Source organism: Malus domestica, chromosome 06 (genome assembly GCF_042453785.1).
Source record: "Malus domestica chromosome 06, GDT2T_hap1".
In the NCBI taxonomy this organism is placed as follows: domain Eukaryota; kingdom Viridiplantae; phylum Streptophyta; class Magnoliopsida; order Rosales; family Rosaceae; genus Malus; species Malus domestica.
The window spans coordinates 20,089,200-20,108,873 of record NC_091666.1 but is presented as its reverse complement, the minus strand read 5'-3'; the positions used below and the strand labels follow the sequence as shown (position 1 = coordinate 20,108,873).

General features: G+C 36.5%; 2 protein-coding genes across 9 annotated transcripts; one reads left to right on the top strand and one right to left on the bottom strand.

The window, feature by feature from the left end:
* The first annotated feature begins 8,750 nt into the window (after nucleotides 1-8,750).
* LOC114825650 (mitogen-activated protein kinase kinase kinase YODA-like) lies at nucleotides 8,751-15,725 on the top strand. Of its 8 annotated transcripts, none has more exons than XR_011582018.1 (13): nucleotides 8,751-8,938; nucleotides 9,589-10,402; nucleotides 10,548-11,279; nucleotides 11,597-11,684; nucleotides 11,836-11,898; nucleotides 12,048-12,208; nucleotides 12,334-12,409; nucleotides 12,667-12,726; nucleotides 12,808-12,915; nucleotides 13,039-13,266; nucleotides 13,836-13,927; nucleotides 14,300-15,337; nucleotides 15,430-15,725. XR_011582018.1 is itself a non-coding variant. In XM_070823521.1 (13 exons), the coding sequence occupies exons 3-13, from the start codon at nucleotides 9,840-9,842 to the stop codon at nucleotides 14,784-14,786; spliced, it is 2,658 nt and encodes an 885-aa protein (XP_070679622.1). In that variant the 5' UTR covers nucleotides 8,783-8,938; nucleotides 9,589-9,729; nucleotides 9,825-9,839; the 3' UTR covers nucleotides 14,787-15,416. The 8 variants fall into 8 exon arrangements, 6 of the variants coding, with proteins under 6 accessions (XP_028960507.1, XP_028960505.1, XP_070679622.1 ...); XR_003774496.2 differs by having other exon boundaries at nucleotides 12,325-12,409; XM_070823521.1 differs by lacking the exon at nucleotides 15,430-15,725 and having other exon boundaries at nucleotides 8,783-8,938; nucleotides 9,589-9,729; nucleotides 9,825-10,402; nucleotides 14,300-15,416.
* A 667-nt stretch (nucleotides 15,726-16,392) lies between these two features.
* On the bottom strand, nucleotides 16,393-18,897 carry LOC114825649 (short-chain dehydrogenase TIC 32, chloroplastic-like). The gene is made up of 9 exons (XM_029104671.2): nucleotides 18,803-18,897; nucleotides 18,512-18,718; nucleotides 18,195-18,426; nucleotides 17,830-17,909; nucleotides 17,559-17,712; nucleotides 17,363-17,441; nucleotides 17,183-17,254; nucleotides 16,901-16,950; nucleotides 16,393-16,736 (listed from the first exon to the last, which is right to left on the bottom strand). Exons 2-7 carry the CDS (start codon nucleotides 18,618-18,620, stop codon nucleotides 17,222-17,224), a joined length of 687 nt encoding a protein of 228 aa, XP_028960504.1. The 5' UTR covers nucleotides 18,621-18,718; nucleotides 18,803-18,897; the 3' UTR covers nucleotides 16,393-16,736; nucleotides 16,901-16,950; nucleotides 17,183-17,221.
* Between the last annotated feature and the right edge of the window lie 777 nt (nucleotides 18,898-19,674).

Below are 19,674 nucleotides of genomic sequence, written 5' to 3'. Positions count from 1 at the left end.
AAGAAGAAGAAGAAGAAGAAGAAAGAGAGAGAGAGAGAGAGAGAGAGAGAGAGAGAGAGAGAGTTTCTGATTGCACAAGAGAGAGAGGGTTTCGGATTGGGTGATAGAAAATAGGGGAGAAAGGTGACTGGTTGGTGTGGTAAGTGAGGGACCGGTTTTTAAAGTGGGAAATGGTCCAATTTACACAATTTAAAACTACAAAATATCTAGCTCACCCTATCCAAAACACAGTTCACTAACACTGATTAATTCGCACACAAGTGTACAATTTTACCGACTTTAACAAACTTTAAATAAGCATAAATTCTTCATTACAAATCCATTTCGAATCTAACTTGCGCTCACACTTTCGTAATAACAAGTACAACTTAATTACGATAATACAAAAAATAAATTAAACGCCGAACAACAATGTCCACATCGGATTCCACTTTGCCAATAAGGGCATAATGGTCTTTTTACACACTCGGGAAGAAACTTATATGAAAAATTAGGGACTAGTCGTCACATTTTAACGTAACAAAGTGGTACATTAATGGGTAATTTATGAATAAATTATGGGTACAAATAAAAGATTAAAAAAAACTAGACTAGAAATCAATTTTAAAAAAAAAAATATGAGCACAAAAAAAAAAATTAATACATGGGTACAAATTAAAACTAAAAAGAAATTTAGTGCATATTAAAAAAAAGGCTGCAAATTAAAATTGGGTACAAACTAAAAATAGAAATATACAATACAAATCATAGCCATAAATATAAATATACCAAATGTAACTTTTTCTAATGAATATATTTTAGAAATTTAATTTAATTATGCTAATATGTAAATATTTTATTATTGAAATAATGACACTCATTAAAACCTAAGGAGCTTGATCAAAATTTGCAAAGAAATAAGGCTTTAATCAATGGAATGGAAGAAAGACAGATGAAAACTAAGGTACGTGTGACATATTATTTGGAATAATGCATACTCTCCTAATTCCTTGGAAAATAAATTAAGTGGATTTATTTTGTATGCATTTTGTGTGGTTAGGGATTAAAGGATTTTGGAATTGGATTTGTTTTGTATGGACCACACACACATGGGACACCTCATCTCTCTCTTCCCCGAGCCCTCTCTCTCTCCTCCTTCTTAGTTCTCTCACTCTCTCCCTCTCGAAACCGTATGGACAAAGAACAAAGCCCACAAATCTTCACAGATCGTAGGTTCTAATGTAAGAATCGAACTCCTCTTGAGTCCCTGAGTTCAAATATACTAATTTTAGAACTTAAGACCTTCAATATCATCGTGAAACCATAACTCCGAAATTGGGCATTGTTCATGCACACGTAAATAATTGTGTTTCAGGGAATTTTAAGCTCACAGTGAGCTTAAGGAGGTCCTCACAAGCTTCGGGGTACGTCGTTGGTAGAATTTGGACGTTGGAGGACTGAGAACGGAACTTTTCAAATTCGGCCGAAACTTTCGAGGCTTTTTCCGGTGAATCCCCAGCGAGTTGGGGGTCAAGGCAGGTATGGATGTGTTCATCTCGTCAAGATCTTCATTTTGATATATTATACGTAAGAAATGGTGAAGGAATGACGGAGAATAAGGAGATTGAAAAATCTCCAGTTTTCTGGCCACCAGCAAAACCAGTCCGGCGACTGGAGGAAAAAGGTGACGCGCGTGGGGGCGCATGGGTCCGTGCCCCTCTCGACGCGTGGGGGCGCTTGCAGCCTCGAAATTTTTTTCTAAAAATACCTCGACGTCCGTGACGTCGAGTAGGTCACTGTGGTATATTCATATACCCAAATTGAGCATCGTATGAGAAGTTATTTCGAATTGTCGGTTATGTGCTTTAATTAACGTTTTTATAGTTGTTTCGCATATAGGTGATACCTATCCCGAGGACGAGCGCATTCAAGGACGTCACGGGGTTTACGACCCTTCGACTTACCAGTGAGTGGGCAGTTATTTTCTGTTATTACCTATATACTACTGAATTTCCCAAAAATTGAATTTAAATGAAAGTATGCTTTTAAAATGCCATGCATGCATATTATGAATTATATGAATTAGTATTCGATGCATATATATATATATATATATGTTAAATGGTGTTGTGGACGCACATGTGAGTATCAGGTGAGTTTTATGTTAATCATGTAATTTATTGTGATGTGAATTGTATTGAAAGTTCAAACCTGCACCCCTGGTGTTAGTGCTTATATTATTCACCCTGCACCGCACGCTCACCTTGGATCCAAGTAGGTGCATGTCGTACAGACCATGAGAGGGTTCCAACATGTCATACAGACCATAGAGTGGTTCCGATTGTAGGTGATTTTAGATTATTATACAGTTGTTGATGAGAGAAGTACTAGAGTGTATTCTTACACCTTTCTTATCGTACAGACTACTTCAGGTAGTTCCAATTTATGTGCAGAGTAGCGTCGTACAGGTCACTGCGGTGACTCCGATTGGATTGGATATTGAGCTTTAGAATTAACCGTACAGGACCAACTGCAAGGTCTCCGGTTGATTCATTATTTCACCTGTTATATTAATGCATCCTTATTCTGCTATTGACATTTATTGCATGACATACTTTCTGATTTTTGATAAAGAATTGTGATTTGAGATATATGAAGATTTTTATGTATATTATGTTATTTTCTGGGAAAGTATACAGGTTTTACAGCGAGATGTTAGAAATGTTATTAATTGAAATGTTTTCAAAAAGCTTTGTTTAACTGACCTACTCAATTTTGTTTTGCGCCTCTCCAGGTTCTAGTTAGCAGCGTTGGTGGCCCACGAGGATTTCCACGGTGTACTGACAGACTACATAAATGTAGGACTCACCTTCGGGTGTTGTAATTTAGTTATGGTCCTACTTGACTGCACCTAGTACTTATGCTCTGAATATGTGTGTTTCACACTTAAACTTACTCTAGCACGTTGCTTGGTTAGTATTGTTAGTATTTGGTTTTGATTTCTTCGTATTTCTCTTATCTATTACTTCCGCGTCGCACTTTTGGTTACGTCACACTCACGTGACGGCCAGCACGCCTTGATTCTAGGATCGGGTGTGTCATATGGGTACAAATTAAAACTAAAAAGAATTTTAGTATAAATTTAAAAAAGGGTTGAAAATTAAAATTGGATAGAAACTAAAAATAGAAATATATAATACAAACCATAGCCATAAATATAAATATACCAAATGTAACTTTTCTAACATTAAATGAATATAGTTTAGAAATTTAATTATATTATGCTAATATGTAAATATTTTGTTATTGAAATAATGACACTCATTAAAACCTAAGGACCTTGATCAAAATTTGCAAAGAAATAAGGTTTTTTAATCAAGGGAATGGAATAGAAGAAAGAGGGATGAAAACTTAATTTCTTCTTAAATTTATTGTATCTAGTTTTTTATTATTATTTTTTTTAATAATTTTTTCTTCTTCTTTGTACTAGTTAAGAATTATTTGCATGGAGTTTTATAATCAATGTTTTTTCGTTTTTGTTATTAGAGCTAATTAGATTTAAACGCTCAAAATTTGAATTTCTTTTATTAAACATCCATGCCTTTTAGAATTTTGATCAAGACGCTTTGGTACATTAGGCCACATCAATATTTCTTATTTTTTAAATTAAAAAAATAATTGTATTTTTTTTAAATTAAAATTTTACATATTGATTTCTAAATTTGTCCCTTTAATTAGTTGAGAGATTTTTTTTATCCGGCTATTTTTTTTAATTCATGTATTTTAGGAGTTGTGGACTCTTTTTTAGGAGACAATTTTGGTTTTTTTTCGCTCAACATATTTAACCAATTATCTCTTTTAATTTTTGTTTTTGTTCAAAACATTTTTTGTATCCTAAAATTGAAAAAATAATTGAAATGATGGACGCTTAGATTTTTTTGTTTGATTATTATTTAGTATACTTTTTGTTAGATAATTATTTTGTATACATTTGAATTTGTACATATTGTTGATTAGTGATAATGGTACATTTATTGTTGGTTATCATATATTCGTTTTGTATTGATTGGTACGTTTAGTTTTAATTTTTGGGTGTACATATCGTTGATTGGTACGTTTAGTTTTAGCTTCTGGTACGCTTTATTTTAGCTTTTGGTACATTTAGTTTTGTTCTTGTTGATTGATAGGTTTTTTTTCATGATTTTGTTACTATTGCTTTTGTATACATTATGGATTGTACCATTTAGTATCATATGGGTACGATTAATATTATACATATTGTTGATTGGTCCATTTACTTTTGTTCTTCAACGTTGTTTACTAGTACGTTTATTTTCGGTTTTACTAGGTTTGTTTTCACACATACATATTTTTTATTGGTACGTTTATATTATTCTTGATGTTATTTTCTTATATGAATTACTACAAAAAAAATTTATATGAATTACTACAAAAAAAATTTATATGGATTACTAAAAATATCTTAAATGGTATTTTATTTCTTCATTGAAAGGGAAAAAAAATAATCAAACAGCAAGGTATTTTATTCCTTAATAAATTGTATATAATCATTTTTTGGGTCTAATTATCTTTAGAGGGAATCAAAGGAGCTAGATTGTGGGAATTTGTTTCAATATCTCTACATTTTTTTCCTGACATGAAGAATTTAGGCAGTGGTAAGATCTGTAATTTTGGTACAAATAAAGGATATTTATGATAGATGAGACTCCAAATTTGTAGGAAAAATGTTTAATTAAATCTCTAAAACCAGCAAATGTTTAGTGTCACAGCCCGTCCCGAATTACTACTATCGAAGATGTAAAATGACGGTCTTATCTTTGGACGTTGAAATTGTAGTGTGTGTGTGACATACTTTGGGGACTTAGATGTTAATTTTTGTGGTTTTGGATTGGTGACCCACGTGGACCACACACACACACACACTATCCCTCTCTCTTTTCTCTCCCGTACCCTCTTACCCTCAGACTCCCTCTCTCTCCTTCCCTTACGTACGGATGAGCACCAAACTCACACTTCATGCATGGATCGACGTTGTTAAGGTGATATTCTTGTTCCCTACAAGCTCCTGAGTTCATATATGTCATTTTTAGGACTTGAAACCGTGAAATAACCCGAGAAACCATAACCTCCGATTTGAGGTACTATTCATGTAAACGTAAAATCTTATGTTTTTTGGGATTTCAAGCTTATAGGTAGCTGAAAGAGGTCCTCACGAGGCTAGGAGTGGTTCGTTGGAAGAATTTGGACGTCGGAATAGCGAGAACGGCGAGTTGCAGGTTTGGTCGGAATATCGAGGAGTTTTCCGGCGAATCTTGTGGGATTTAGGTCCTAAAACTGGTATGAGTTTGTTCTAATTGTTCTAAGCTTCATTTTGACATAAAATTCTTGAAATTTGGTTGAATTTCGAGTGAGATATCAAGGTTTCAAGTTTTGCTCAGTTTCCGGTGCCGGCGACCTTCATTGGAGGTTCGAGGTTAAGGATGACGGAATATTCCAATGGGGTTAGTTAACTTTAATGGATTCCGTTACTATTTAACGGAATATTCCTAACGGCGTCACTGTTGCCGTTGGTGTGCCAAGCACGAGCCTGCGTGTGGGCGGCGCGTTGGGCTGTGCCTTGGCCGACGCGTGGGTGGTCGAAAATTTTTTCTAAAAATATAGGGATGTTCGTGGAGTTGTGTAGATCACATTGGTATATTCAAACACCCCATTTGAGTATTGTATGAGAACTTATTAGCTAGTTTTGTCTATGTGCTTTAAATAACGTTTTTATAGTTAATTCGCATATTGGTGAGACTTATCCCGAGGACGAACGTGTTCAAGGGCAACTCGGGAGCTACCAGTGAGTGGGCTTTTGGTTTTTAGTATATTTTTATATACTTGATATTTTTCCAGAAAATATGTTTAAATGAGATTATGCCTTGAATGCCATGCATATGAATTTATATTTTGTATATGAATTGGTACATGATGCATTATATATAATTGTGGTTCTGTAGACACTCAGGTAAGCTCAAATGAGTTATGTTTGGTTATGTGAATTATCGATGATGTGATATGTGATTGAATAATGTTGAGCTCATAAAACTGCACCTAAGGTGATTGTGATTTAGCTAGAGATATGGCACAGGCCTGTTTATAATGTCACCTCCCGCACCATATGCTCATATTGGATCTAATTTAGGTGCATAGTCTTGTCATACAGACCTTTACTATGGTTCCGACTCGTAGGTGACCGGCGATTTATCGCCCAGCTATTATGTGAGAGTAGTATTGAGCATAATTATATTACACCCAATATTGTCGTACAAACATTTTCATTTGGTTCCGACTCTTGTGCAGTATAGTGTCATATAGGTCATTGTAGTGACTCCAGCTAGATTGACTTTTGAGCTATGAATTCAGCCGTATAGACTACCACAAGAGTTGCGGCTAATGTGTTATATTTCTATGAAGTTATTCTCACCTGAATTTACTTACTCTGTTACATCTTGGCATGGCATACATGTGAATATGATTATGTGAAGCATGAGTTGAATTGATATATTTACATATATATTTATGTTTATGCTTATATTTTAATTCTGGGAAAAATTATACATGTTTTACAGCGAGGGGTTAGAAATGTTGACAAATGAAATGGTTTTGTAAAACATTTGTTTTTGCTCACTCATGTTTTCTGTTTTGCGCCCCTCTAGGTTTTAGGTAAGCTTGCTGTTGGTGGCCTTGAGGACTTCGGCGGTTCTAACATAATAAAATAATTGTAGGACATCTTATGGTACTGTATAACTAATACTTGTCCTACTGGACTGCACCTAGACTTGTTATGCTCTGATTAGGAGTATTTGCTTTTGTATCTTACTCCTAACACTTCCTATTTTCTAGTGCACTCTAGTAGTTTCGGTTTTTAATCATTCATATACTTCTTATCCTTATTGCTTCCGCACTATGCACATGGTTATGTCACCCTCACGTGACGGCCAGCATGCCTTGATCTCGGTCGGGGTGTGTCATTTAGTCTATAGAGTTGAAAACTCAGACACTTATATCAAAACGTCCCTTGTTATTAGCTCTCATTATTTTTTGTTGGTTTGTTGGGAGCTTGCAGCTTTGGCTTTGAAGGTAAAAAATAATTGATTTGTATCTTCGTAATTTTTTTATATAATTTTTTTTTGTTTTGGTCTATGCCTCAAGTTGTATCTCCAAAGCCAAAACAAGGGAAATACGAAATAGGACAATACGAGGTTGTTGCTGTTGTTCTTCCAAATGAATTATGTAAGAACTTCTAAGAAAAATAGCTCACAGATCATTTTAGAAGGGAAATTTTATTTGAATTTATATAATCTCTTTTTACACAGAGCTCACTCTTTACACCCATATTAATTTTAATGAAATTGTCAATATCTTTTAGACTCATATTTACTACCTAAACTACCCTTAAAAACTCAATTCAATTTGTAATTTATCTTACACCCATTTAAAAAATAAAAAGCCAAAATCAATGCATTTTCTACACATTCTCTCCTTCCAACAGTTGCTTTTGATGGAGTCTTCATCAACCTCTACAACGTTGTTCTCAATAAAGCTCAGGTTACCTTATGTGACGATGTATGTTGCATATGAATTTGAGTTTTTATGTTTTGGTGATATAAAGACTTACATTGCTAGATGAATCATGTCTTATTGGATAAATTGAAGGAAGTAGAGGAAATTAAAAGACGTACACGCACACATACGAATGAGAAGGCCACTTCATTTGCCTACAAAATAATACTGAACACCAGAGAGAGGACAATCGGTTGTCTTGTGAATGAAGCAAAGCTGACCAGAGGCCAAAGAGAACAAAAGAATAGGGAAACTTGCAGAGGCAGCAAAGTCATGACGTTATATATGACATATAAAACAATAATTCAATTCTTGCATAAATCCATTCATACTTAGTTGAAGGATCCAAAACTTTAAGATTAACGTTCACCTGTAAAAAAAAGGTTTGCTTTTTCTATGTGGGAGAGTCTTAGGGTTTTTGTCAGAACAGAACATAGAAGAAAAATTACGTGATAGTTAGGGCTTGATTATTGCGGTGGGTTTACTAATAAATCTTTTAATTTTCTTGTTAATTTTATACAATAGGGTAATAAAGAAATTTCACATTTAAAATTTAAGTTGGGTGTAAAAAAATATTAGATGAGTTCAAATAAAATTTCCCATTTTAGAATTAGAAGAAAAACAATATTCAGTAAAATAACAGCAACCGAACTGAAACCGAACCAAAAAAACCGAAACCAAAAAACTAAATAAAAAAAACTGAACGAAATTGAACCCACCCGAACTACAAGTTTACGTCAGTTTTCAATTTTGACAAAAAACTGAACCGATTGAAATCGAATCCGCCTAAAGTTCCACTTCCTCAAGTTAGCAGGGTATGTCCCACCCCAACGGGTGGTTAGCAAATCCTCTTGTGAAATCACAAATGAAATGAGGATGGAGTATTAAGCTGTTCCAAAAATATAAAATAAAGTAAGATGCCGTTAAAAAACTATAATAAACATAAAAAGTCTACTACTCTCACCACACCCCAAACTCCATACACCCTTCATCTCAAATCGTTACTAACCACAAACCACAACGACCGTGGTCATCGCTACCAAAACCAACGGTGATCCTTAACGATAACACGAAATCATAATACACCGCGATGGTCGCTACCTTTTTTCTGGATTTAATTAACGATTAAATTTAATAAATTACTCACTTTAATTATTATATTTCTCAACACTCACCAGAGGCACACTTTACCGCTCACTCCAAAACATTTCTTCCGTGCTCGGCATCTTTTCACCTTCCTCGCTCCGCCGTGCCGGAGAGGGACAGACAGACACTGAGTTTCCAGCTTTCCTCCAAGCGACGTCGTTTCTGGCTCTACGTACACTGCCGCGCTGTAAGTAATTAGGGTTTCTGCTTTAGTCAGTTTAGTGGCTTGAATTTCTCTCGAGCTTCAGAGAATTGAATTATTTGAAAATATTTTGCATTTCCGCTGGGAAATTACGGCTCCGTCACGGATTTTGAGCTTGTGTTTTCTCCGCCATTGTGTTTGATTAGCTTAATTTTTTGTATTTTCTTTGTTTAAATAGTAGTAATTTCGTAATTGTAAGAAGTTAATGTTGTTTGGTGGTGGGAGTGAAATTTTATTGAATTTCTGATTTCTTTTGGATTTGAAGATATTTACTTTATGCAATTGAATTTGTCGAAATGGGTTACCGAATTTCGTAGATCTGAGCTGTGAATTTCTCTATTTAGTAAATAATCTTTGCAAATAAAAAAGCAGTTGGCTTTCGAAAGTTTTGGTGAGGTTTGTTCCTTTCCACATAAAAAGCCAACATTTATAATCGGAATGTGTGACCTCGACAGTAGTTCGTGAATCAGAATTATGGTTGTTTATGCATGCTTGTCAACACATGAGTAATGGGTTCCCCACCTACTGATAATTCAAATTTACGTTGTTATGCGACGTACATTTATGTAATTAATTGTCTATTGTATTTGTTCTTGGCAAGAGCTAATGACAAAATGCTTGGAATATCTATACAGGTTCTTGTTGGCATAATTTGCATTGAATCGCTCCTCTGGGACTCCTGCCTAAATGAGTTATCGCTGTCTGTTTGAGTTTTGTCATACAGAGGTTTTATGGATACAGCCACTGGATTACTTCTCATTGTTATGAATATATGAGTTGCGTACCTGGTCATTAAAAACGTCTAAATGCGATAGCTTATCTTTAACCAAGGAGAGTAATTTATCTCGGGATCTGCTCTTTTTGACTGTAGTTTCACTATATAAGCATGCCTTCTTGGTGGAGGAAGTCTTCATCCAAAGAAGTGAAGAAGAAGAAAGCTAATCGGGAGAGTTTCATCGATACCATAGCAACCATACACCGTAAACTTAAGAGTTCGTCCGAAGAAAAGTGCAATGGTAGATCAGGAGGTTCTCGAAGAAGATGCATTGACACCGTTTCAGAAATGGGTTCTCTATCTAGGGTGCTGTCACCAGCACCCTCCTCACAAGTATCACGCTGTCAGAGCTTTGCAGAAAAGCCTCATGCCCAGCCACTGCCCCTTCCTAGAGTGCAACTTTCTAACATTGGGTGTACTAACTCTGGCATCAGTGTGGCATCAAAACCAGAATCTGACAGAGAGTCCAACCAATTGTTCTATTTGCCTCTTCCAGCACCCGGATGTGTCTCAAGCAGGGAAGATCGTACCTATGCTGAAGGAGATTTAGCTACTGCTTCCATATCCAGTGATAGTTCTATTGATAGTGATGATCCGTCTGACTCACGCCTTCTAAGTCCCATGGGATCCGACTATGAAAATGGAAACAGAACAAATATAAACAGTCCTTCCTGGTAAGTTCTCATCTAAGTCATTGGAAATGAAGTCCTTATTTACGGTTATGATGCTAGATACATGATATATCATATTCACCTGTAAATGTTTCTTCTGTGTGCATGCTCATTCACCCCTGAAAATTTTACTTCTATCTTTATGTAGTGTAATACAAAAGGATCCATTCCCTATTGTGTACCAAAAGAACTCCAAAGAAACGTTGAAGCCGGGTCATCTTTTGTGCAATAATCAGATTCTGTCTACATCACCAAAATGGAAACCTTCAAGCACACATATGCAGAATATACAAATCCCTTTCCATGGTACTTTGTCTAGTGCTCCAGACAGCTCAATGTCGAGTCCTTCTAGGAGTCCAATTAGAGTGTTCAGTGTTGAGCAAGTTAGGAACTCTAGTTTCTGGGCAGCAAAGACTTATCCAGATATAGCTTCTACCCACTGCTCTAGTCCAGGTTCAGGCCAAAATTCTGGGCATAATTCAGTTGGAGGGGATATGTCAGGACAGTTGTTTTGGCAGCACAGTAGGTGTAGTCCTGAATGTTCTCCAATACCCAGTCCTAGAATGACTAGTCCTGGTCCCAACTCCAGAATACAAAGTGGTGCTGCTACCCCTCTGCATCCTCGATCCGGAGGGCCAGCCGCAGAGTCACCTACAAGCCGGCCTGATGATGCGAAGCAGAAAAGCCATCGGTTGCCCCTTCCTCCAATAACAATAACTAAGACCTGTCTTTTTTCTCCTTCATATTCAGCTACAACAACTCCCACAGTTCCACGTAGCCCTAATAGGGTAGAACATCCAACAAGCCCTGGCTCACACTGGAAGAAGGGGCGCCTGCTTGGAAGGGGCACATTTGGACATGTATATCTTGGTTTTAACAGGTTTGTAGCCGAATGCCTTCAAATCAGCTCTGTTAATTGATTGAGCATTTTACAGTAATATCCAATTCTTAGCATGTATTGTATTGACACAAATTTCCTATTCTCAACTAAGAATTGTAAGCTAAGTCACATGTGACAGATTTTTAAGTCTAAGCTTTCCAAAATTACAGTTTTCCTGTGCTTGTAATCAGACAATGTTTGTGAAATCTGAATTTAAAAATAATGATTTGTGGTTGTCCACCCTTATTAAGTACTGCACACTGCACACATTCTTTGTTATTTTGAATGTCTAGTTTGATTCAGTTTTCGGGCTTCAGTGAAAGCGGTGAGATGTGTGCAATGAAGGAGGTAACTCTATTTGCAGATGATGCAAAATCAAAGGAAAGTGCACAGCAGCTGGGCCAAGTAAGTCTTTTTCGTACTGACTCAGTAGATCTGTTCAAAGCTTTGCCATTGTAAAGAATTAAATATTTCTTAGTAAATATTTTACTGATAAGTTTTACATATTTTCCTTTTAAGGTTGAGGATAGTTTATACTCACAAGTTGTGTTTCCAGGAAATTGCTTTGCTAAGTCGCTTGCGACATCCAAATATAGTGCAGTATTATGGATCTGAGACGGTGAGTTCCTTGTATTATTTTGTAATCTCTAGATAGCTTTTGGTGCTTAGGTGAGTCAACATTGGCTGTTCACACATTTGCCAGTAAACATTTTAAAATAATTTGGTTATTTCTATTGTTGGTATGTGGTCATGTGTATAATTGAACAGGTAGATGACAAGCTTTACATATACTTGGAGTATGTGTCTGGTGGGTCCATCTATAAACTGCTTCAAGAGTATGGTCAGTTTGGTGAAGTAGCCACTCGTAGTTATACCCAACAAATCTTGTCAGGGCTTGCATACTTACATACCAAAAACACTGTCCACCGGTGAGTCACTTATTATTAAAACTCGATTTACTTTGAAGATCATCTATCACCCACCCTTAAAGGCCATGTTAGTTTTGATTGTTTAAGAATGTTGTTTGACCTAATGAGAAACTTAGTTTGTTCAGGGATATCAAGGGAGCAAATATATTAGTAGATCCAAATGGTCGGGTGAAATTAGCAGATTTTGGGATGGCAAAGCATGTAAGATGGTTCATTTGCAGTTTCTATCTCTATAATCATTCAATCATTTCTTTTGATAGTTTGGTTAGCATGAAACCTTGTTGTTAGCAATGAAACAAGGTCCTATAAACCAGTGTGTTATGAGAGTGAAACAAGCCAAAAGAAACACTGTGAAATGGGACAATTGATAAACTCATCCAAGTTGTGTTAACATTTATTTTTTCCTATAAACCATGAATCTGAGTGTTGTGATTGATCTCATCTGAAATGATTTGTAGATAACTGGGCAGTCTTGTCCATTATCGTTCAATGGAAGCCCATATTGGATGGCGCCTGAGGTTAGCACAGTTCCTTTTTCTGCGCTTGCATCACTTTTTTCATATGGCTTTATGGTAACATTACCTGCTTGAGTGCTTCAGGTTATCAAGAATTCAAACGGTTGTAATCTTGCGGTTGATATATGGAGCCTTGGCTGCACTGTTCTTGAGATGGCCACAACAAAACCACCTTGGAGCCAATATGAAGGGGTTAGTAAGATTGAATTCAGAGACTTGGGTATTATGCAATACTCGGACGTTATACATTTCTCATTGACTGCATGGCAGATATTCCTCAATGACCTTATCCTCCTTGTTTTGTGTGCTTCAAAGGTTGCTGCCATGTTTAAGATTGGAAACAGCAAGGAACTTCCTGAAATTCCTGATCATCTGTCAGAGGATGGGAAGAACTTTATTAGGCTTTGTTTGCAACGTAACCCACTGCATCGTCCCACAGCTGCTCAGCTTTTGGAGCATCCTTTTGTTAGGAATGTTGCTCCACCGGAAAGAACCATTTCTAGTGCAGAGCATTCTAAAGGACAAGCTGCAATGAGATCTCAGGTAGAAGCATGCCAAAATAAAAAATCTCACTGAAGATATTAAAAAAGTATTTCGGTTACTTTCAGACTTCAAATTTGTTGTCTTTGATGGCAACCAAATATTAACTTTTCGTTGCTTATCAACTTCAGAGTGCAGTTAGATGACCTCATGATATATGACATTAGAACTTTTAGATGACCTCATGATATATGACATTAGAACTTTTATATCATGAGAACATTTTGTTTCCCGTCCTTTCATATTGTTTTTCCATGTTTATTACCTTGTATAAGATGAAAACCATGCTCTGCTGACACCCAACATTATAAGGTTTTACAGTACCCCAAAATCTAAATTTACATTACATTACATTTTTTGTCCGTATGTTGGATGTGCTGTGGGAAACAGATATTATGGTGCTCTGTATACTTGTAAGTAGTCATGTGGACAAAGAGCTATATGTTATTTGGAGACTAATTATTTTCAGTTGATTAATGCTGGCATATTTGGTGCAGAACATACAAAATTTCATGTTTGTCTGCTTTATCAGTTGTAAAGTTGATGCATTTCCTTTTCTTGTATTCTTTTAGGCATTTGGACATGGGAAAAATCATTTGAACTTAGAATCAGAACGGATGGGCATGCATCAGTCCAGAGGCTCAACAACTGTTTCTGCGTCAAGGTCTCTCTCCTGTCTTCTCAATAATATCTTTATCACGTGTACGTGGGTGGTTTTAATTAGTGACCAAACTATTACGTTATCAAAACCTGGTCTGTACCTTGTTTTTGCTTCCAACTCATACATGCAACCAACATTATTAAGCTTAATACGCACGCTTGTACTTTTTCATTAAAGAATCCTTTGCATATGATTGAACAGTTCATTTCGGAAGGGGCAATGACAATACCTTTATAACCGTATAATATTGAAGTAAATGTGAGAAAACCTATCAGTAATATCAATGCCACCTGGGTCAATAAGGACTGATTTGACTACTAGTTACTCATTGTTTCATTATATTCTTAACTTCTCCGTTTCCTTTTTGGATCCCAGTGATGCTTATTCACCGAAAAATGTATCATGTCCAATTTCTCCTATTGGAAGTCCGCTTCTACATTCTAGATCACCACAACATGTCAGCGGAAGGATGTCCCCCTCTCCCATATCTAGCCCTCGTACCACATCCGGTTCATCTACGCCTCTCACCAGCTGTTCAATCCCTTTTCAACACTTGAAGCAGCCAACAACCTACTCACTTGCAGGCACAGGGATGACCCAGAGATCTCAAAACTGTGGTTTCCATACAAATGGCAACATGCCATACCATGAGCCAAAGCCAGACCTATCTCAAGGATTTCCACAAGGCTCTTATGCTTTCCGGGATATATTTTTATCTGATAATGGTGTACTTGGAAACCAGGTCGGGCATTCAGTTTCTGGGGACCCCAAGGAGCTATTTGACGTGCAGTCTGTTTTGGCTGATCGTGTGTCTCAGCAGCTCTTAAGGGATCATATTAAGTTGAACATCCATGGACTGTAGTGCTCGATCATTGCAGTGGTACATGGTAGGTGGTTCATATTAAGCTAAACATCCTTGGACTAGTGCTCGATCATAGCAGTGGTATATGATAGGTGCATGATCCCTGGCTAGAACAGGGCTTCTAGGAATCGACAACGTGGACAAATATGCAAATGAGTTTGGATCTTCTGATACCCTGATTGCCAGAAGAGTAACATGATATAAATGGGTCTCAATGCTCTGAGTCATGTTCCAGTGGTAAGCAGTACTCAGCAGAAGAGGGTTCTAAAGCTCTATTGTGATGGCCTTTCGAGATCCAGCATTTGATAATTCCGTGTAAAGCGAACGTTTCTGCTGCTGTAAACAAGTGCACACTTTAGCATTTGAACCTGACCTTCTCTTTTAAGTTACAGGGAGAAGAAAGGGCGGCTGAGATGGCACAAATTATTGTACAGAGGGTGGGGATTTGAATTCGAGTTGATTTTGTGAAGATGGTAGTTGAGATTTGAAAGCTTTCCGGGCCAGTCTGTTCAATCCCGTATCAGTTCACGGAGCTCAGTCCGACTCTTAAGGTAGGCGGTTCGGGTTATACTGTTGTATCTAAATGTACTTGAAGTTGCATCAAATAGAAGAAATCTAATTCCTCTTGAATATCTTTCTCCAGATATCTTCTGATGACCTAATTTATAGATGAAGAACGAGACGTTCAGTGGTATTACTTATGCTCGGATAGTTAATGGTTTAGCTTAATGATAACCTGTTATGGAAGAGATTTTGGGAGGTCCAAAATCGCTTATGGGAAAAGCACATCTCTCATGTGCAAACAGGTTTTAAGATTGGTCAGAGAACGTTCACAGTTTACCGCACGCAAGACTAATTGGACATTGTAAATTATAAGAACCTTTTTAGGTATCGATCAATAGAGCGGCACGAATAGAAACGAGAAGTGATTTTTGCAAACCCTTTTTGGTTCCCTTGAACGTCCCTTTTTATTTCTACCTGAGTATTCAATAAATCATAGAGCATCAAGCAACAAGACTAACAAAGGATATGCGGAAATCATTACTTTTTATCACTATTCTAAAAACCCCTGCCTAGCACCGTTTAGATCTTGCATAGGCGTTAGACGGTTGGCCACTGTCTCAATTAATGTTTAGACGTTTGAAAATTTCAAAAGGGAGCCTAGACCTGCTGAGACGCCTGCCTAGACCACTTAGGCACCCGTCCATGCCGTCTAGACCCGCCTAGGTTGTGACTCACTTAAAAAGAAAATAGATAATTTTCATTTTGCATTATTATTATTTTTTTAATAAATTGTAAAAGACTTGTTGAATACTTAAATGAACACACATTATATGCTTGTTTCCGATGTTTTCATTATGTTTCAATACTTCATAATATATATATATATATATATATATATCATTCTATTTTGTAATTTATAATGTAATTTTATATATTTTAAGTATAAACAGACATTTATTTACACAAAATATAACAGATTTACTTAAATCCACCAAGGCCCCGCCTGGCGGCCTAGGCGCTAGGCCACAGTCCACCGCCCGACTAGCGCCTAGCACCTTTTAGAACCTTACTTTTTATAAATATATGCAAATCAAATTCAGTATTTTAGAAGAAAAACATAAAATCTCAATGCATAAAGTGAAGAATCACAAAGATCTGATCCCATGATCAGAAAGTTCAAACAGATTACAATTTTGAAGTTATGAAATTTGGCAATTGATTTGATAATAGAAAGTGCAGAAAAGAGCTACCATGACAGAAACCAGCAAGATCAACACTCTGCTACTTGGCATTGGTCAAACTCAAGCTAAAATCCCACAGTTTTTTAGCCAAATCTGCATCTTTTGCCTGAGAACTCTGTTTGCCAATGTTAGAGTCCACAAAGTATTCGCCGGATACGCCCTTAACTTGTGGGTTAAGTGCCAGATAGCATGAGGTTGCCGCACCCTACACGGACAATGTTCGATGAAATTATTCAACCACGTCGGCTATAAATGTTAACGGTACAAGATTCTGTGTACCGGAAAATGTAACAGGACTATTTGATCATCATCGCATTCCGGACAAAGGTAATTATTTGGCTGCGTATATTGTGGAAGTTCAAGGAGTACCTGAGGAACAGTTTTAGTTTTGTTGAAGAGTCCACTCACACCGAAAAAACCTGTTTCAAGGCAGTTAAAATTTCAGTTATTCAGTGGAAAACCAGACATATTAAAATTTCAGTTATTCAGTGGAAAACCAGATATACTATGGTTAAATTCGTGATACCAACGATTCTAAGGAGGTGAAAATCGAACACATGACCTCGAATTTGAGATTGAACATAGTCTTAACCAAGGGAAACATTGTTACTAAAATAATGACACTAGTAAAGTAGAGAAGACGAAGCTTACAGCTTAACAAGAGATCATGGCGCCCGATATTGGTAAAAATCATACCGGGATGAAGAGAATTACCCCTTCTTTCTGTTAAAAAAAAAAAGTTAATTACCAAGTCGACCAAGAATTACTGCAGATCAATTCTTATAGGAACAGGTTAAATATTTGCATTGGATGACTTAAAATGTTCAATACCTTGAGACGCCTTGTAAGTTCATTAGTATGTAACAAGTTAGCAAGCTTGGATTGAGCATAGGCATAATATCTGTTGTATCTGTAAATTAGCAACCAAAAGGGTTAGATAGTTGACATAATTCTCCGAAACATGCGCTTCGAAATGTTAAAAACGGATGCTAAAGTATTAAACCAGGATAGCCGAAAGAAGATTTACCCTGCTTCATCATTAATTTTATCAAAACGAATCCCTTCGCGGTACCCATCTGGATGAAGTGATGACGATACATTAACAATTCTCCCCTCTACTTTGCTCTCTCGTGACGTTCTTTTCATGGTCTCCAACACAAGTTCAGTGAGAAGAAAATGACCTGCAGATTGGATGGTTCAAGTAACAAATGAATTGGTAAAATAGAAGCAAATATTACAAAATCGATCCGTCGGTGTACAGTGTAAAGTATATATATAAAAAAAATTGTTAGGCAAACCTAGATGGTTAGTTGCAAATTGCATTTCTATGCCGTCTTTGGAAAGCTTGAATGGAGCTGCCCCTAACCCTGCATTGTTACTTACATCAAAGAAGAGAGTGAATTACTCATAATTTGTCATATTAGTATGTATGAAATGCACAAATGTTAGTAAATTATGTCTTTAAACTGATTGATTCATACTTCAACATTTTAGGTTTTTCTGGTTCGAATTGAATCGTTGTGCAATACGGTATCAGAACTCAGAACTACGCGCTATATAATTTAAATCGGTTTGTTTGCAAATAAGATATTGAACCCAATATAAACTGTCGAATTCAATCTAGTATGGCTAAAAAATATACTAAAACAGTTACTTTTCTTACACAAGGATGTTCAGTGGAAGGCCGGAGGAACAATAATCTGCTCCAAATTTTCTCACAGATTCCAATGAGCTGAGATCCAACTCCCTAACATCAATTTTTGCGTCGGGTACTTCTGTAAGGATCGCTTGTTTAACGTGTTCCCCAGCTTCCGTGTTCCTTACTGCCATAACTACATGGACACCTCGCAGTGCAAGAACACGTGATGTCTCCGCCCCAATACCACTTGAGCCTCCTGAAATATAAACCAAATGAAGCTCGCTATGCATATGTCATTTATCACAAACAATCGTATATGAAGTTCAAGTTAGAGGATGGACCTGTAACAATGGCAGTTAGACCAGTTCCATCAATCCCTTCGGTAACTTCCTCGGCTGTCGACCAGGATGAGAACCCAGATGGTCCTTTCTTGCTAAAGATCCCACCCATTGATGTCACAGACGATGATAGGAAGTTACAAATTTGCAATACAGAGAAACGACGGAGCTAACAACACCACCAGAAGACTGAAGTTATAGTACGTACTCCTGAAATATTGTCAAGGACATTAGAGTGACAGCCAATGCTACTAATTAAGGATATGCCAACAGCAATTAATAGATACGACTTACCAGATTCAATCTGAATAGTTTAAATGTTTATATTAGCAAGTGTAGCATGCATATAGATATAAAAATTCACGTACAGCGAAGCCGCTAAACTGTTGCGATAGTGGTTTGCATGGTGCTTGTTATTTAAAAATAACACAATGGATATCATCATTGTCATTCATGATTTGATAGTAATCTAAGTTAATCATATGCATGCATTACACGACGGTAAAATGATAAAAACGTTCTTACATACTAATTGACACTAAAAATAAATATGTTGCACACAAAACATAAGAAAAATGTGTGTGCATCTATTTCATATTGGTGATAGAGATTCCGAAGAACACGTTATACGATCTCACCCAATACCACTTGCACCTCTTGGGTATTAAACAAATTTTATATTTCAAGTTTTAACATTTTTTTTTTTTGAGAAGAAAGACTTTTATGATACAGATATATAGTTATCTTAGTGTTTGTCAACTATAAATGACACGTGTAAGTTTCTCTCAACAACATTGTATTTGTGATATTCTATCTTAAAATTTGTTTATTTTATAGTTTTTGAAAAATATTTAAAAGTGATTTTAGTCATTTTAAAGTTTACGTTGGTGTTTGCATTTGGATTTAGAATAGATGGGTGCAGCACAATCCCACGATCGTTTATGCAAACACTGTTCGAGAGTTAGAGTTGAAATGAAGAAGTTGATACCGTTTTAAATTAGAGGGCATTTTCATCATTTTCATCAAAGTTGGCTATAAATAGAATGTTTGAGTTAAGAACATCAGGAACCCAATTTCCAAAAAACAGAAACCCAGTTCTCTCTGCTAGACCCGATTGGTGTCCGGGTCAAACCACGAGTGGCCGACCTGACCCGGTTTGTTCTTCC